A 13,821-nucleotide genomic window follows, 5' to 3' on the forward strand; every position below is an offset into this window, starting at 1 on the left:
GGGGGGGGGGGGGGGGGGGGGGGGGGGGGGGGGGGGCCTTTTCGGGACATTCATTGCCCCTTTTTCCCTTGCAGCTGCTGCACCAAATAGCAGTTCTTTTGAAGGCCAGGAACAAGGCTGGTCCTCAAAGTTCATAATTAGAAATCTCAGGGAGAAATCACTGTTGCTAAGTTATGCCATGGGGAAGGGGGTTTCTTTTTTTGTAATCAAAAAAACAGAACAAAACGAAAAACAACACTAATTCTATGTTTAGATTGTTCATATGACCATAAAGACCAACTGACGGATAAATCTAATGGAGTGCACTTCACGGCAGGGGGCTCAGAGCAGAGCCAGTGAACTGTCTTTGTTTACTGCTGTCTGCAAATACAGAAAGCTTAGAAAATCTCCAGGGAAATGAAAGAATGTTATATATGCAAACCATAGTTCCAAGAACACATGTACATGGTAGGTTTTGTCAACTGCCCTGTGCTAGGTGCCTACATTATTTCAAGTCATAACAAACCTGTGGGGCAAATATTTATGACAATTTACAGAGAAAAAAAAAAAACAAACTAAGGCTTTGGAGAGATTGAAAAAAATAAAGCATGCTCAAAGTCACATTTAGTTTATGGCAATTTTTACATCATATGGTTATTCCATGTCCCTCCCAAGTTACATATATATATTTTATATATATATTTATATATTATATATATAAATATTATATATATTTATATATATAATATATATTTATATATATTATATATTTATATATTTAATATATATTTATATATATAAATATTATATACATTTATATATTTAATATATATTTATATATATATAAATATTATATATATTTATATATTTAATATATATTTATATATATATTTGTGTGTATATAATATATACAGAATATTAATATGTATATATTATAGAGACATATATATGAATGTATAGCAAACAAAAATAATTTAATATAAAGTATACATAAAATCTACAAATATTTAATTAGGGGTTGAATACTTCTTTTATAAATTCTGTTAGTGTATGAGGGAGTAAAAAACAACCTGAAAATTCTGATAGCCTGATAAAGGGATCATTGCCTGGCACGTTTCATGCCCATCATGTAGATGTGACCTATGTGTCCCCCGCAGAAGGATCTACTCTCTGCCATCAATTCCACTCCAGGCCCAGGTTGAGGAGGAAGCCACTCTCTGGAGCATTACCCGCCAACAAGATAGAGGGAGAGGTGTCACAGGAACACCTGTGACAGAAGGGGTGCCCGGCTTCTGAGAGCTTCTGCCCAGAAGTGACGTGTTTCCCTACATTACCATATCACGCAGCTGACTTCCGGGGGACCAGAAAGTACCACTCTTCCTTGGGGGTTGGGGTAGCCAGATCCTAAGGGACACACTCTACATTTTTTCCCCATTGGCTACCATGGATTGTTCTCAGGCGAGGTTACTTGCCCAAGAAGGAAAGGCAGCGGGCACTTGCCCAATTAGCTCACCAGGTAACAAAACTAAATGGCACATTGTCAGAACAACTCACTAATCTCCAATGACATAGTAATTTCCCTAAATTTCAATGCAAGCATTGAGAATTCATTTTTATAGTGGAATAGCAAAACATCCTTTTTTTTTTTTTTTTGGTGGTGTTTAGAAATCAGTGAAATTGATGATTAAGGTAGAAAGGTTCTTTTTCTTACATACACACACATCTGGTTCGTCTAGGTGACCATTTACAGGCTGCTTATAATTTCTATGAGAGCAGGAACTGGTACCCGACCTCTGAGTAGGGCACTTCAGACTCACTGAGCAGACAGTAAATGCCATTTATTCCAACTGTGAGTTTTAATAAAATAGCTAACAACCCTGAGAACTCCATTGTGTTTTATTTTACTACTGAAATATTATTAGTCCTTCCCCTCCCTGAAACAATTCATTTGGAAAAGGTGCTCACCCTGTCATCTGCAAAATGGCAGGGCCCTCTCTCTGATGTCCCTGCCCAATCTGAGCCTTGACTCGGGCTTTCTTGTGGCTCAGTTCTACAGATTAACAACTGCAATAATTTCTAATTTTCCATTGAATTGCAGGAATAGAAAAGCAATTAACTTGGATTTCTCCAGCTGTGTTGATCATTTTTAATCTACAACATCCTACTCCTTACAGACCCTGCCATCATCTAGAAATGCCACTTTGAGGGGTACCTGGCTGGCTCAGTGGGTACAGCACGTGACTCGATCTCGGGGTCATGAGTTCAAGCCTCATGCTGGGTGTAGAGATTACTTAAAAAAATAAAATCTTAAAGAAAAATTAAAATTCCACTTTGAATCTAACTTCTGGAGACCCCCTCAAAAGCGATTTTTTTTCCTTCTTTAGTACAGATCAATCCTTCATTCATTTCCTCTATATTCCGTATGAAGAAAAATAAAGTGACACAATTCTCTCACTTTGTGAAGTGCCCTGAATTCCTGTTTAGAAGAAGCTAAGCTTGACAATAGGTCTTTGCCACATGACCTTTCTTACAAGAGAAGAGACACAATTATATTAATTAAAATAAAAATTAAATATAAATAAATGAAAATAATAAATACAAATAAATTAAAATAATAATATTAACTTATAAATAGCTAAAATACCTCAAAATGTCTCCTTAGTTGTTTCCTTATGAAGCACATATTCTATCATGTGTTACAGTTTATTATAGACAGATAAGCTGGGCAAAACTTGCTGATTTGCAATAATATTTAGTCCACACAGCCTTCTAAGCCCTTACCTCCTACCCCCAATTTTCTCCAACATTAGCACATGGTCAGCTCACAGTACATGGTCATTGTACATACAACCATCCATTGATAAGGTCCTTCTTTCTTTATCCTACGGTAGGACTCTATTTGTCTCCAATAATTTTTAATTGACATATATATTACATACATATATATGCCTATAGAACGTCAACCATGATAATGGTATAAGCATGAGCTGCGATAAACATTTGTGTTTTCTGGAAAAAAAATAGAAATATGCTAATGTTTGAAATATGCTAATTTAAAGTGAGGTCTATGTTGATATGCTATGTATTATGACTCGGACCGAAATCTATCCACAAATGCATAGGCATACTCATGAGGTGAGCGAGGATGAGCCGGAGAGAGAAGGGAAGATCAGGAAAACCAGAGATGAGAACCATACCTAATGCATCATTGGCATTAGCATCCTTTAACTGGGAAGGACACAGCTGTAAACTTGAATGTCTGCAGTAGCCACGAAGATCCATGGACTGATGAATCCAGCTGCTGTCATTGTGAGCCAGAGACTTGATGTCCTTTCTGAAGGGGGCAGCTATGACCCAGCACATTGCCATCTCGCTTGAAAGAAGACACAGTTGGCCAGCACTTCCCAGTTTTCAGGAGGAACATAAAATCTGGGGCACCTGGGTGGCTCAGTTTATTAAACATCGGACTTTGGCTCAGGTCATGATCTCGAGTGTCCCAAGTTCGAGCCCCACGTCAGGCTCTGTGCCGATGGCTCAGAGCCTGAAGCCACTTTGGATTCTGTGTTTCTCTCTCTCTCTTTGACCCTCCCCCACTCACTCTCTCTCTCTCAAAAATAAAAAAACATTAAAAAAAGAAACACAAAATCCATATTTTAAATATGAAATGTCCTGATTTTTAAACGTTCCCGTTAATTCGATTAAAATAACTATTGAATGGGCCACACAAGCCACATCCTGAACTTGGTCTTCAGGCCACCAGCTATAAGCCTGAGGCTAATGCTTTCACTTATAACTATCCCTGAGAGAAGCAGTAATACCTTGGACAAAATTATTTAATCTCACTTTGGAACCGTTAACATGGGCAAAACATTGTGCAGTGTCCAGAAGCTTCCTACAAGATCCTTTGCAAAGTAATTAACAAACATCTCAACAATGCTAGAAACTAGCATTCAGAAATGTGATCCTGCTTTTTAAGCATTACGTAACCCTCAACCCTAGAGATAATGAAGAATACTAATGACATATAATGCTAATAAGAATACTAATGACAAATGAATGCCTCAGCAGTTTTGTGCTAGCCATATTATCCCCCCAAAAGCAGCAGCTTCTTCCCTACTCTCTGCCAGAGATGGCTCTCAACTCAGAGTCAAATGCAAATAACTTGACTGAAAGGGAGAGAATAAATGGCTGAGGAAAGGAAGAATGTCTGTAACCAGGAACTGCCCCCCCACCCCCACCCCCTCAGCAGCAGGCCTACTGAGGTCACTGACCCTCACCTTACAGAAATAGGTACTGTTCACAGTACAAAATTGCAAAGGTATAAAAGGACAGTTGAAAAATAGGCCTCCTTCCAACCCCTGACCCCCAGCTAACTAATATTCCTCCCCAGAGGCAACCCTGTTACTGAATTCTGCATCTTCTTAAAATAAATCTTCAGAAGAGCTGTTGAATGTATGCACATTGGAAATCTATTTTAGAAATACATGCTCTTTTGGAATTTTAGGATTGGAAGGGACCTGGTTCAGTCCTTAACTCACAGCCTCCCTTCGCCCTGCTCATACATACCAAGCTTTCTAAGGATAAGAAACCATTCCATTCAGAGGTGGCTCATTCCACTTTTCAATTGCTCTAGTAGTTTATAAAGACTATGTTTAAAAATTTTGAAATCTGCCAATCAGGTGTTTTTCGTCACCAATTCTTGCTTTGCCTTAAAAGGCCAGAGAAAACAGGTGGTCAAAGACCTTTTGCCTCAGGTTTGCCTGAGAAGGAACTTAAAGTATGTGAGGCCCTCCTTTCTCTATTCTGTCAAATAATTTGTTTCTCTTCCCTTTCCACAGGGTGTGTGGTTGCAGAGGACCCACCACCACGTTCCTTCTAGAAAAGATTAAGCTCTTACTTAAAATACTCAGGAAGCTCTTCTAAGAGGAAGACTGCTCGTAAGAGGAAGAAAAGAGTTTCCGATTTGTAGCTGGCCAAGAGAATGGACAGCCTGTGTCGTGAAAATTGATAGACCATATGAGATTTAATGTGGGAAGTCCTGGGGTCTCAGTACATACTTGCCAAGATGGTACGCACGGATGCTTTATCCAGAAATTTTTTGGTCAAGCAGCAATTTTGGTTGTAACTTCTCTAAAAACTTGCCAAGATATCCTGAAACACAATTTAGGGTCCTGATGTCTCCATTTGAAATGTCGTAATTGAATGATGGAGGACACGGCCTGGATCTGGACTCAAGGCTGGCTTCGTGACTAGCAAATCTTACTTTGGGACTTTTGGGGAAAATTATTTATTTAACTTCTCCAAGCCAGTGTCATCTTGCTGTAAAAGGCAAACACCGTATAACCTAACTAATGGGTAATCAAATGAGCTCATTTCTGATCAGTACTTAGCACGGAGTTGGGGTTGCCTCTGCTATTCGTATGGTGGTGGTGGTGGTGTGGGGCCCAGGACGTGCCCCGGGAGCACTCTCCGCAGAGACTGAGTGCCTGGGAACCCTTTACGCAAGGCCCAGTCTGGGCGAAGCTGTATTCTCTTGAGAGGATGTCATTTCTGCCAACTTGGCCATATGGTTTTTCACTTCACAAATAACACATTATCAGGACACTCCACGTACCTGCCAAAGAGCACAAAATCATCTGGAACGTCACCCCTTCCATCACAAACTCAGGAGAGAAACTGAAACTTGAGACAGGTGCCCCAGGAGGATGTGAGGTTTACCCCTTCCTCCCCAGTCCTCTCCATTCCTTGGGATCAACCCAGTATCAGATTGTGTGCCTGAAGTGTCCCACTGCCTCCTTGAGTAATTGTTTTCATAAAGCTTTGCTTCCTGAGATGCCATCATATCATATCAAAGGTCATTGGAACAAAATAGCTCTAGAAAGCTTAGTACTATTACAAAAAGGTGGCTACTAAGAATTCTGAAGTCTTTATACATTGTCTTCTTTTGAGGAGTCCCTGGAAGAAATTGCTATGCGGTCTTAAAAATTAGTTGTAGCTTCAATTGATTAGTGTTTTAACCTATGGACAATATGATTTGTGCCACCCATCATATTTCCTTGACAGACGCCTTAGAGTCAAATCCGTGGCCTTGTTAAGTAAACGCACGGAACTTTGCTGTGTGCAAATCTTCTGTAAGATGCCGTTCCAGCTGCATTCCAGGTTCCCCTGTGGTGTTTCCGGTTTGCTCTCCTCCAGTTTGGGATGCTTCTGTAGTTGTGTTTCTTTGCAAAGTGCTTTCAGTCCTTGTTTGGAACACGTGGAGGGAACTAAAACATGGCCTGCAGAATCTTCATAGCCTTCCCCATCCAGGGGCTGAGTGAGTTCAGAAGGCTCAGTGGTTGTCCTGATTTGTTAAAACAAAGGAACAAACGAGAATGACTCTAAATTCAGGTGAAAAATATATATAGGTTCTTTGGATGGTGAGGGGCCCTGTGCCCTGGACCCCTCCTCCAGCGAGAGGAAGGTTCTGGGCTTTAACTCCACTTACTTTAGGTTAGTAATTCCTACTTACACAGTGGGGAGGCCAGAGCTGAATCAGACCCGAATGTCACTAGTGAATCTTGTGTGGAGAGGAGGGAATCCAGTTGTAGAATGGGGCCTGAAGGTATCTGTCAGGTCTAGGAAGGAGACTGTACTCTGCAAAAGAAATGTCACTCAAGTTTCTGCTGCCAGAGAACGTCTGATTTCTTCTGGCCAAACCCTTAGTGAATTTCCCTGTCGTTCCTCCTGCTTGAGAGGCCTGGTTATGGCAGAGAGGTGTGTCTCCACTAGCGTTTGTATTGTCTTCTTTAGAAGCCCTGTTGTCTGCGAAGTAATTTACCAAGCACGTTTGCTTTTCAGGTCCCCGTGGCTGGTTGATACGAAATGCTGTGGACTCTGTCGGTACTCATGCATTCATTCAACTAATATTTTCCAAGGCCCGTCTCTGAGCCAGGAGTTGGGTGCCCTCATTCCAGCCGATTTCTAGGTTGCTCGACGGGATGTGAAAGGTCCTCAGACTTGAGAGCTCCCATCTCAGCAGCCTGGCACTCCCGCCACGCGGGCGCAGCGTGGCCAGGCCAGCCTCTGACCCCCACTAGGGTCCCGGGGTGCTGTGGAGGAGTTGGGGGCCAGAATAAAGGGATGGTTTTCCATTCCTGCCGTTACCCGGTCTTGGGCCTAAGGCTCGGCCAGTTTGCCCCGGAGCTGGTACAAGTTTGCTCCGCAGGTTGGAGGGACGAAAGGCGGAAATGGGAACCCTGGTACAAATTTGGCTCCACGGAGGCTGGGTCACTGAGTAACTGCTCGAGTCCGCGAGCACCGGGTCCTGAGGGACAGCGCAGGGAACGTCCTGAGGGCACCCGCTCGGCTCCCGGACACCGCCTCCTGCCGCCACCCCAGCCCTGCCCCGAGCGCTTGGACCCCACGCGGGCCACCGCTGTCCGCCACCTCTAGTCGCCGCCCGCCCGAGGTCCAAACTGCCGGTTCTTCCTCCCTTCTCCGCGCTTTCTGCTCCTCCTCTGCTCCTCCCGATCCCTCCTCCTCCGCCTGGTCCCTCCTCCTTCCAGCCCAGCCTCCCCGGCCCCCGCCCCCGCGAGCTAGACGTCTGGGCAGCCCCCGGCGCAGCGCCGCGGCAGCAGCCTCCGCCCCCGGCACGGTGTGCACGCCCGCGGCCAAGGCGGCCCGAGTCCGAGCGGGTGCCGAGCTGGTCCCGAGCGAGCCCCGGCGGCCACCGCCTCGCAGACCGGACGACAGGCCACCTCCGCGTCCACCCGAGTCTCGCCTCGCCACGCACGGCCGTCCGACTCGCTCGCGACTCACTGCGGAGACCCGGAGCCGGAGCAGGGGGGCAGCGATGCGACCCTCCGGGACCGCGGGAGCCGCGCTCCTGCTGCTGCTGGCTGCGCACTTCCAGGCGAGTCCGGCGCTGGAGGAGAAGAAAGGTAAGGGCGAGTCCCGCCGGCCCCGAGCCGCAGCCGGCCCGGCCCGCACCCGCCGCACCGGCTCGGCGTCCCGCGCCGCCCGCCCCTCCTTTCCTGTTTCCTTGAGGATCAGCTGCGCTGCTGGCCGGGACCGTGGGAGGAACTGGACGTTTCGTTTCTGGGCTGGGCGAGGCAGAGGCGGCCCGGGACCCGAGGCTCCCTGCGCGGGGCAGCGGGGCTGCGGGCGGGGTGTGGGAGCCGCGGGCCGGAGCTCGGCTGCCCGGAGCGCTCGCAACTTTCTGTCCTCACTTCCTTGGCCTCCCGCGCGGGCTCCGCGTCCGAGCGCACACACTTGGCGCGGGGCGGCTCTGGTTCCCGCGGTGCCGGCTCGCGTTCCCGCACGTGCGCCCCGCGCTGTCCTCCGCGGGGGGGGCGGGCCGGGGGGCGCGCGCCCGGTCGGGGGGTGTGTTAGGGAAGCTGGGGAACAGCCCCCGGGAATCCATCGCACCCCTCTCGGACCTCCTAGGACGGGCGGTTTCCCGAGCAGACCCACCTCACATCTTGCCTACACCCGCGTCTCGCACTTAAGCCACCCCGCCGGCCCTGGCCTTGCCAGCGTTGCCAGGCCCACGTCGCAGGACCCTGCAAGCTCTTTTCCTAGGTGTGGTGCTGCAGCCCTGACCTGAGTGAGACGCCCGAGCGTCTCGTGTCTGCCTCAACCTGTGGCTACAGGGAACCGGGGGCTTCGTTTCCTCTTAGGCAAAAAGGGGGTGGGGTCTGACCCACCCCGTGGGCGCAGACCCCCGACGCTCGCCCTGCTGTGGGTCCTCCTATCGGTCAGGCTCCGCGACAGCCCAGGGCTCCCTCCCAGGCATCCACGCCCCTCGGGCCCACGGGCTTTTGTGAACTCGTAGCTTCACGGGAACTCCTGAGATTCGTCCCCACCTGCAGCCCTTTGGTTGCAGGCTTTGCTGTGGAGCCGGACCCAGAGGTGGGGCCAGCAGCCGCGGGACAGCTGGGTCCTGCTGCCGGGACTTCCTAGGGGCGGGACCCATCCTGGTCAGGTCCCCACGGTTTTTCAAAATAAGGCTCACAGCAAACTTTCCTAATCAAAATCCCGAGATTTTCTCTTTGGGATGTTTCTTTTAGCTTTTTGAAGAATTTGACATTGGGCCAACCAAAATATTAAACATAATTTAAAAAAGCGGGAGGGGGATGGTGGTGGAATTGATGTCCATGGTTCATGTGTGCCAAATGTCCAGACCAAACATGAGCGAGTCTGGCTTCGTGACTACCGACCATAAACCCACTTGACATGAGAAACATGCCTCAGAAGGTTTAATTACACAATTTCAAAATCAAGCAACCCGGGTTCCAAGAGTCAGGTCTGTACTTGCTGTTGATGTCATTGGCATAGGGAGTCGGGGCTGGAGCTGAGTGAGTTTGTTAGGGGAGCGGTAAGGCATAGACCAGTGGTTCCCCAAACTTTGTTGCACGTTAAAATCACCTGGGATTTTAACCAAACAAAACAAAACGAAAATTGATGTCTGGCTCCCACCCGCAGACATTCTGATTTCATTGATCTGGGATGAAATCTGGGTGTTCAGGAGTTAGAAAAGCACCTCTGGTGATTCTGTGGGGTGGCCAGGTTTGGAAATCACTGGCATAGAGGAGAAGCTGGTAAAGTGTATGGAAAGATTACCTGCCAATGTAAGGAACTCTTTTTGAATGTCTGGAGTTTTAACAGTCTTGCAGAATATAGGAAAAAGGAGTGGGGGGCGGTGATTTCAGTAATCAGGGATTAGTCTTTTCACTGAGCGAGCTGGTGGCAAGCTTTCTGTCCTCTAAGGAATCTGAAGGGCTCCCTCTCCAACTTTGCTATGAGCCCTGGGGGCTGTGGTCCTGCTCCTGAATCAGCTGGCAATTGGGTCCTCTTAGGCAGGTGGTATCTCTCCCTCTCTGCCACAGGAGACCCCTCCTTTTTTAAATTTTAAATGGACTCTTGGAAGGCCTCCAAAGCATCACTTTTTTTTTTTTTTACTTGAAATGTTCACAGCGCTTTGCTGTTTGTTACCCCTTTGAACACTGCTATTAGTGCTTGGAGATTTGTTTCTGAGAAAAATATAAATACCACTTCATTTGACTGTCCCGTATCCACTTAAAACAGAATGCTCCTGAATAAAATTGTGAGAGTAGGCGGACAAATGTCATTCTGTTAAAGTAACATTAAAACACCCATTTCAAAGGGCAAATCGTTAAAAATATAAAATGGAACATTTTTACAAAAGGTGTTAAAGACCCGTATCAAATTCAGTCAGTGTTGTGCAGGAAAATTTGCTCATTTTAGAGAGACTTGTTCGGTCTAAGATGGTTATCTTCTGTTCTCACTGCACCTGCTACTGTCAAACACTGTTTTAAAGTGTCCTTTTATTCCTTACGTTAAGCATATGTGGCGGGTATTCTGTTTATAAAAGGGGAAACTGAGGTACAGAGAAATAAAGCGACTTCCACATTTAGTAGGAATGAACCAGAATTCGAACTCGGGCCTTCTCACCCTCTTGCCCTCCCCCAACCACGTAACTGAGCTGCACTGCCTTGTGTGAAACCTGGGAGAGCCAGGTCAGGTGTGTGTGAACGTCTCATGTCAGATGCTGGGAGCAGGGAGGAAAAGCACAGGAACGGACGCGTTTTAGGATTGGACTCTGTGTGAAACTTGGAACAAACATCGGCCTGTGCGGTGGTCTAGACTCTTGCTTATGTACTCAGTAGTCGCTCTGCTTGCCTGTTGTGGAGGCAGCTCAGGCACCAGAGCAGTGGCGAGGTTGGAGATCGCTTGGGGGATGGAACGGTAGAGGTGTCGCTCTGGAAGAGACGCTGGGTGGTATTTTGAATTGTATCCCAAGTGAGGATCCACTCCCCGCCTTTCTCTAAGGAGTTCAGATGTGAGGAAGTTCAGTTCAGTCCTGGCCTGAAGCCAGGACACCTGCCTTCTCCTTGCAGCTCTGAGTCAAGGTGGACATGTCACCGACCAGCTCCAGGCTCCTGAGTCCTCATTTCTGAATTCAAGAAGTGTTTATTGAGTGTATAGAGTGTACCAGACATTATGGGCTAAAAGGGGCAGGGGTGATTTTAATAGTTTCTACTGTTGCTTCCACAGTGTGATTCTTTAAGTCCCTAATTAAGTACAGATGGTCCCCGATTTTCGATGGCTCGACTCACAGTTGTTTTTTTTTTTTTTTTTTTTTTTTTATGAGGGTGTGAAATCGATGCACGTGAAGTAGAAACGGGACTTGGAATTTTAAACTTGGGTTTGTTTGTTTTTTTTTTTCCCGGGCTAGTGATATGTGGTACAGTCCTGTCCCGTGATACATGAGACATTCAACACTTCATATAAAACAGGGGCTTTGTATTCCAGGACTTTACCCACCTGTAGGCTAAGTGTCCTGAGCACGTTTGAGGTAGGTTAGGCTAAGCTACGATGTTAGGTATGATAAAAGCATTTCAACTAATGTTTCTAATTTATGGTGACATAACTCCATTATAAGTCAAGAAAGATCTGTATTTGGAAATTGCTTTTCAAATCCGAAAAGGAGACCAGGGGTCTGTGTGTCTATCATACATTCACAGCCGTGGGTAGCTCTGTCTGGCAGTAACTGGTTGAGCTCCAGTAGGTTTTTGACCATTATTTCTGGCTCTATCTATTTAGTTTCAGTCTATAATTTTTCAAAAACTCATTCTCAAGTTTGAAGAAACCGATGGCCAGAATCCACTGTGCTACATAATTAGACTTGGTCCGCGTGACAGCACTAACATGTTTTGAAATGTTTTTAGAGGTAGTGTCAGTAAAAGATGAAGGATTCCGCCCTGTTTAAAAAGAAAGTACTTTTTTTTTTTCTTTTTTCCCTTTGATCTAAGTTCCAGGGCCAGCAGCTAGTCTGAAACTTTACTGACAGGAGGTCCGAGCCAACTCTAATATTAAGTTGGTGATTATGGATGTTAAGAGACGATAGCCCTACCCTGGTGCCCCAGGTCCCGAGATCAGGATGGGATCAGAATGTTGAGGACGTGCGGCTTGTTGAAGGACGCACCTGGGAAATCGTTTGGCCCTTGCCATGTAGCTTGCTGTGAAAGTCGTGTGTTTATGTGTGTTTTAATTTGGACTTAGTACAGTTGAAACGGGCTTATTTAAAGTTAGGTTTTTAGTAATAGAGGTATGTTTTGAGAAAAGCTCCAAATTCTAGAATATGGTTCACCCATGCATCGTTTCCATGTACACAGTTTCAAAACTAAAGTCTGCTCCTCTGATCTGTACTGAACTACTTTCATTTTGTTACCTTCTGTCACTTTTGGACATTTGAAATTGTCACAAAAGACATTTTTGGCCTCAGTTATTACTGGTTTATTCTCACACCATCAACACACATGGAATAGACTATCAATCTTGTTCTTGTGGGCCATTCCTATTCGACATCAGCACTTCTGCTCATTCCTTCCTTTTCATTTTCCTCCTAAAAGGTTGTCTTTTCTAAGACAATTCCCACAGTTGCTCTTTGCACAACATCTGAGTCTGCCATCCAGCTCATGGCCATGAGCAGGTTAGTTTGAATTTGGGCAAGGATCCAGTCTTACGTCAAATAACCGGTTTGACTGAAATTTTCACTTTTTCAGAGTTGTTAGGTACGGCCTCCTTCCTACACATTTAGATAGACACACTGAATTCAGTTGTCTAGAAAGTTCCCTGAGCCAGCTGGGAGCAGGAGGGATATCTAGGGCCAGTGAGCAGTGGTGGCTTGTTTACTTAGCCCTGTTAGAAGCTAAGTGCTGGATTTGACATTTTAATCTCTGAAGGCCCTGAAGTATAATATCAAATGCCTGACTGGCCCTGTTGACTAAGCATCTGTGAATTGCATACGCTTAAAATAAATTTTACTCCTACCAAATTTCAGCAGCTTGCTTCAGAAAGTAGTACGTGAAAGCTAACACAGGGGGATCGAATTTCCCTCTTCGCTCCAAGTTCTAGCCCATGCTGGTGGGCCAGCACACCTGGCCCTGATTTAGTAGAAATAATTACCTAAGTTCACCGCTATTGTTTGTCCTCTGAGTATAAGGGCGAGTATTGCTACCTATTACAACTTAGGCTCTTATTTGCTTTATTTCCTCCCCCCACCCCCTTTGTGTTTGAGCTACAGTGAGCAGTTCACACTCTTCTATCCACATTTTGAGATTTAGGAATGAATCGGAGTTAGCACTTGCCCTTAAGTATCTGGAAGTCAGTTCGGGAAAGAGGAATCTATAGATGACAAGTGTAGAACAGCATCAAAGAAGCAATGGTAGGGTTCTGTACAAGATGATAAATTCTTCTGGTGTTAGTCTTTGCTTTTAATTCTACCTGCAGAGGGGAATATCCCCCAACGGAAGGGTGTACTCATCTGAGCCTGCAGAGAGCTGTAGGTATTTCCCTGGAGAATATAGTCGGAAGGCATCCCAAGGGTAGTGCCACTCCCAAGGGAGTTCTCAGCTGAGAACCCACATGATGGCTTTGAGGTTTAAGAACGAGGACTCTATCAATAGCATGGGGAGTGGATTGCAGTGAAAAATGGGGAGATAGGTGATTCCTGTGGGCCAGGAGAGATACAGAAGAGGGAGAAGCGAGGATGCAGAAAAAATGACTCAGGCTGACCTGGAGGCAGTTAATGTATAACCAGTGCAAGGAACATGGAATCCCAGGTGACACACAGTGTTCTCACTTGGAAGGCAGGGTAAACACTGTAGCCATTCACAGGTTCTGAATGCTCTAGGGGTTGGGGGGGTGGGGTAGGGAGTAGAGTCAGCCAGGGGGATGTGAAGGGCTCAGATGGAAAAATCCAGGGGGCAGTAGAGTATACAGGTCTGGAGCCCAGGAGAGCAGCTTGGCCTTGAATTGTGTTTTATTAGATGTTTC

At 46.1% G+C, this 13,821-nt stretch overlaps 1 protein-coding gene across 1 annotated transcript in view; it reads left to right on the plus strand.

Annotated features, from left to right (window-relative positions):
- The first annotated feature begins 7,722 nt into the window (after positions 1-7,722).
- Positions 7,723-13,821, plus strand: part of EGFR (epidermal growth factor receptor) — a 209,573-nt gene continuing 203,474 nt past the window's right edge. The window contains exon 1 of the mRNA XM_049641278.1: positions 7,723-7,901. Coding sequence (XP_049497235.1) covers positions 7,814-7,901 — 88 coding nt within the window. The 5' untranslated portion in view covers positions 7,723-7,813. The remainder of the gene's footprint in view (positions 7,902-13,821) is intronic.

The sequence above is a fragment of the Panthera uncia genome, chromosome A2, assembly GCF_023721935.1.
Source record: "Panthera uncia isolate 11264 chromosome A2, Puncia_PCG_1.0, whole genome shotgun sequence".
Classification (NCBI taxonomy): Eukaryota; Metazoa; Chordata; class Mammalia; order Carnivora; family Felidae; genus Panthera; species Panthera uncia.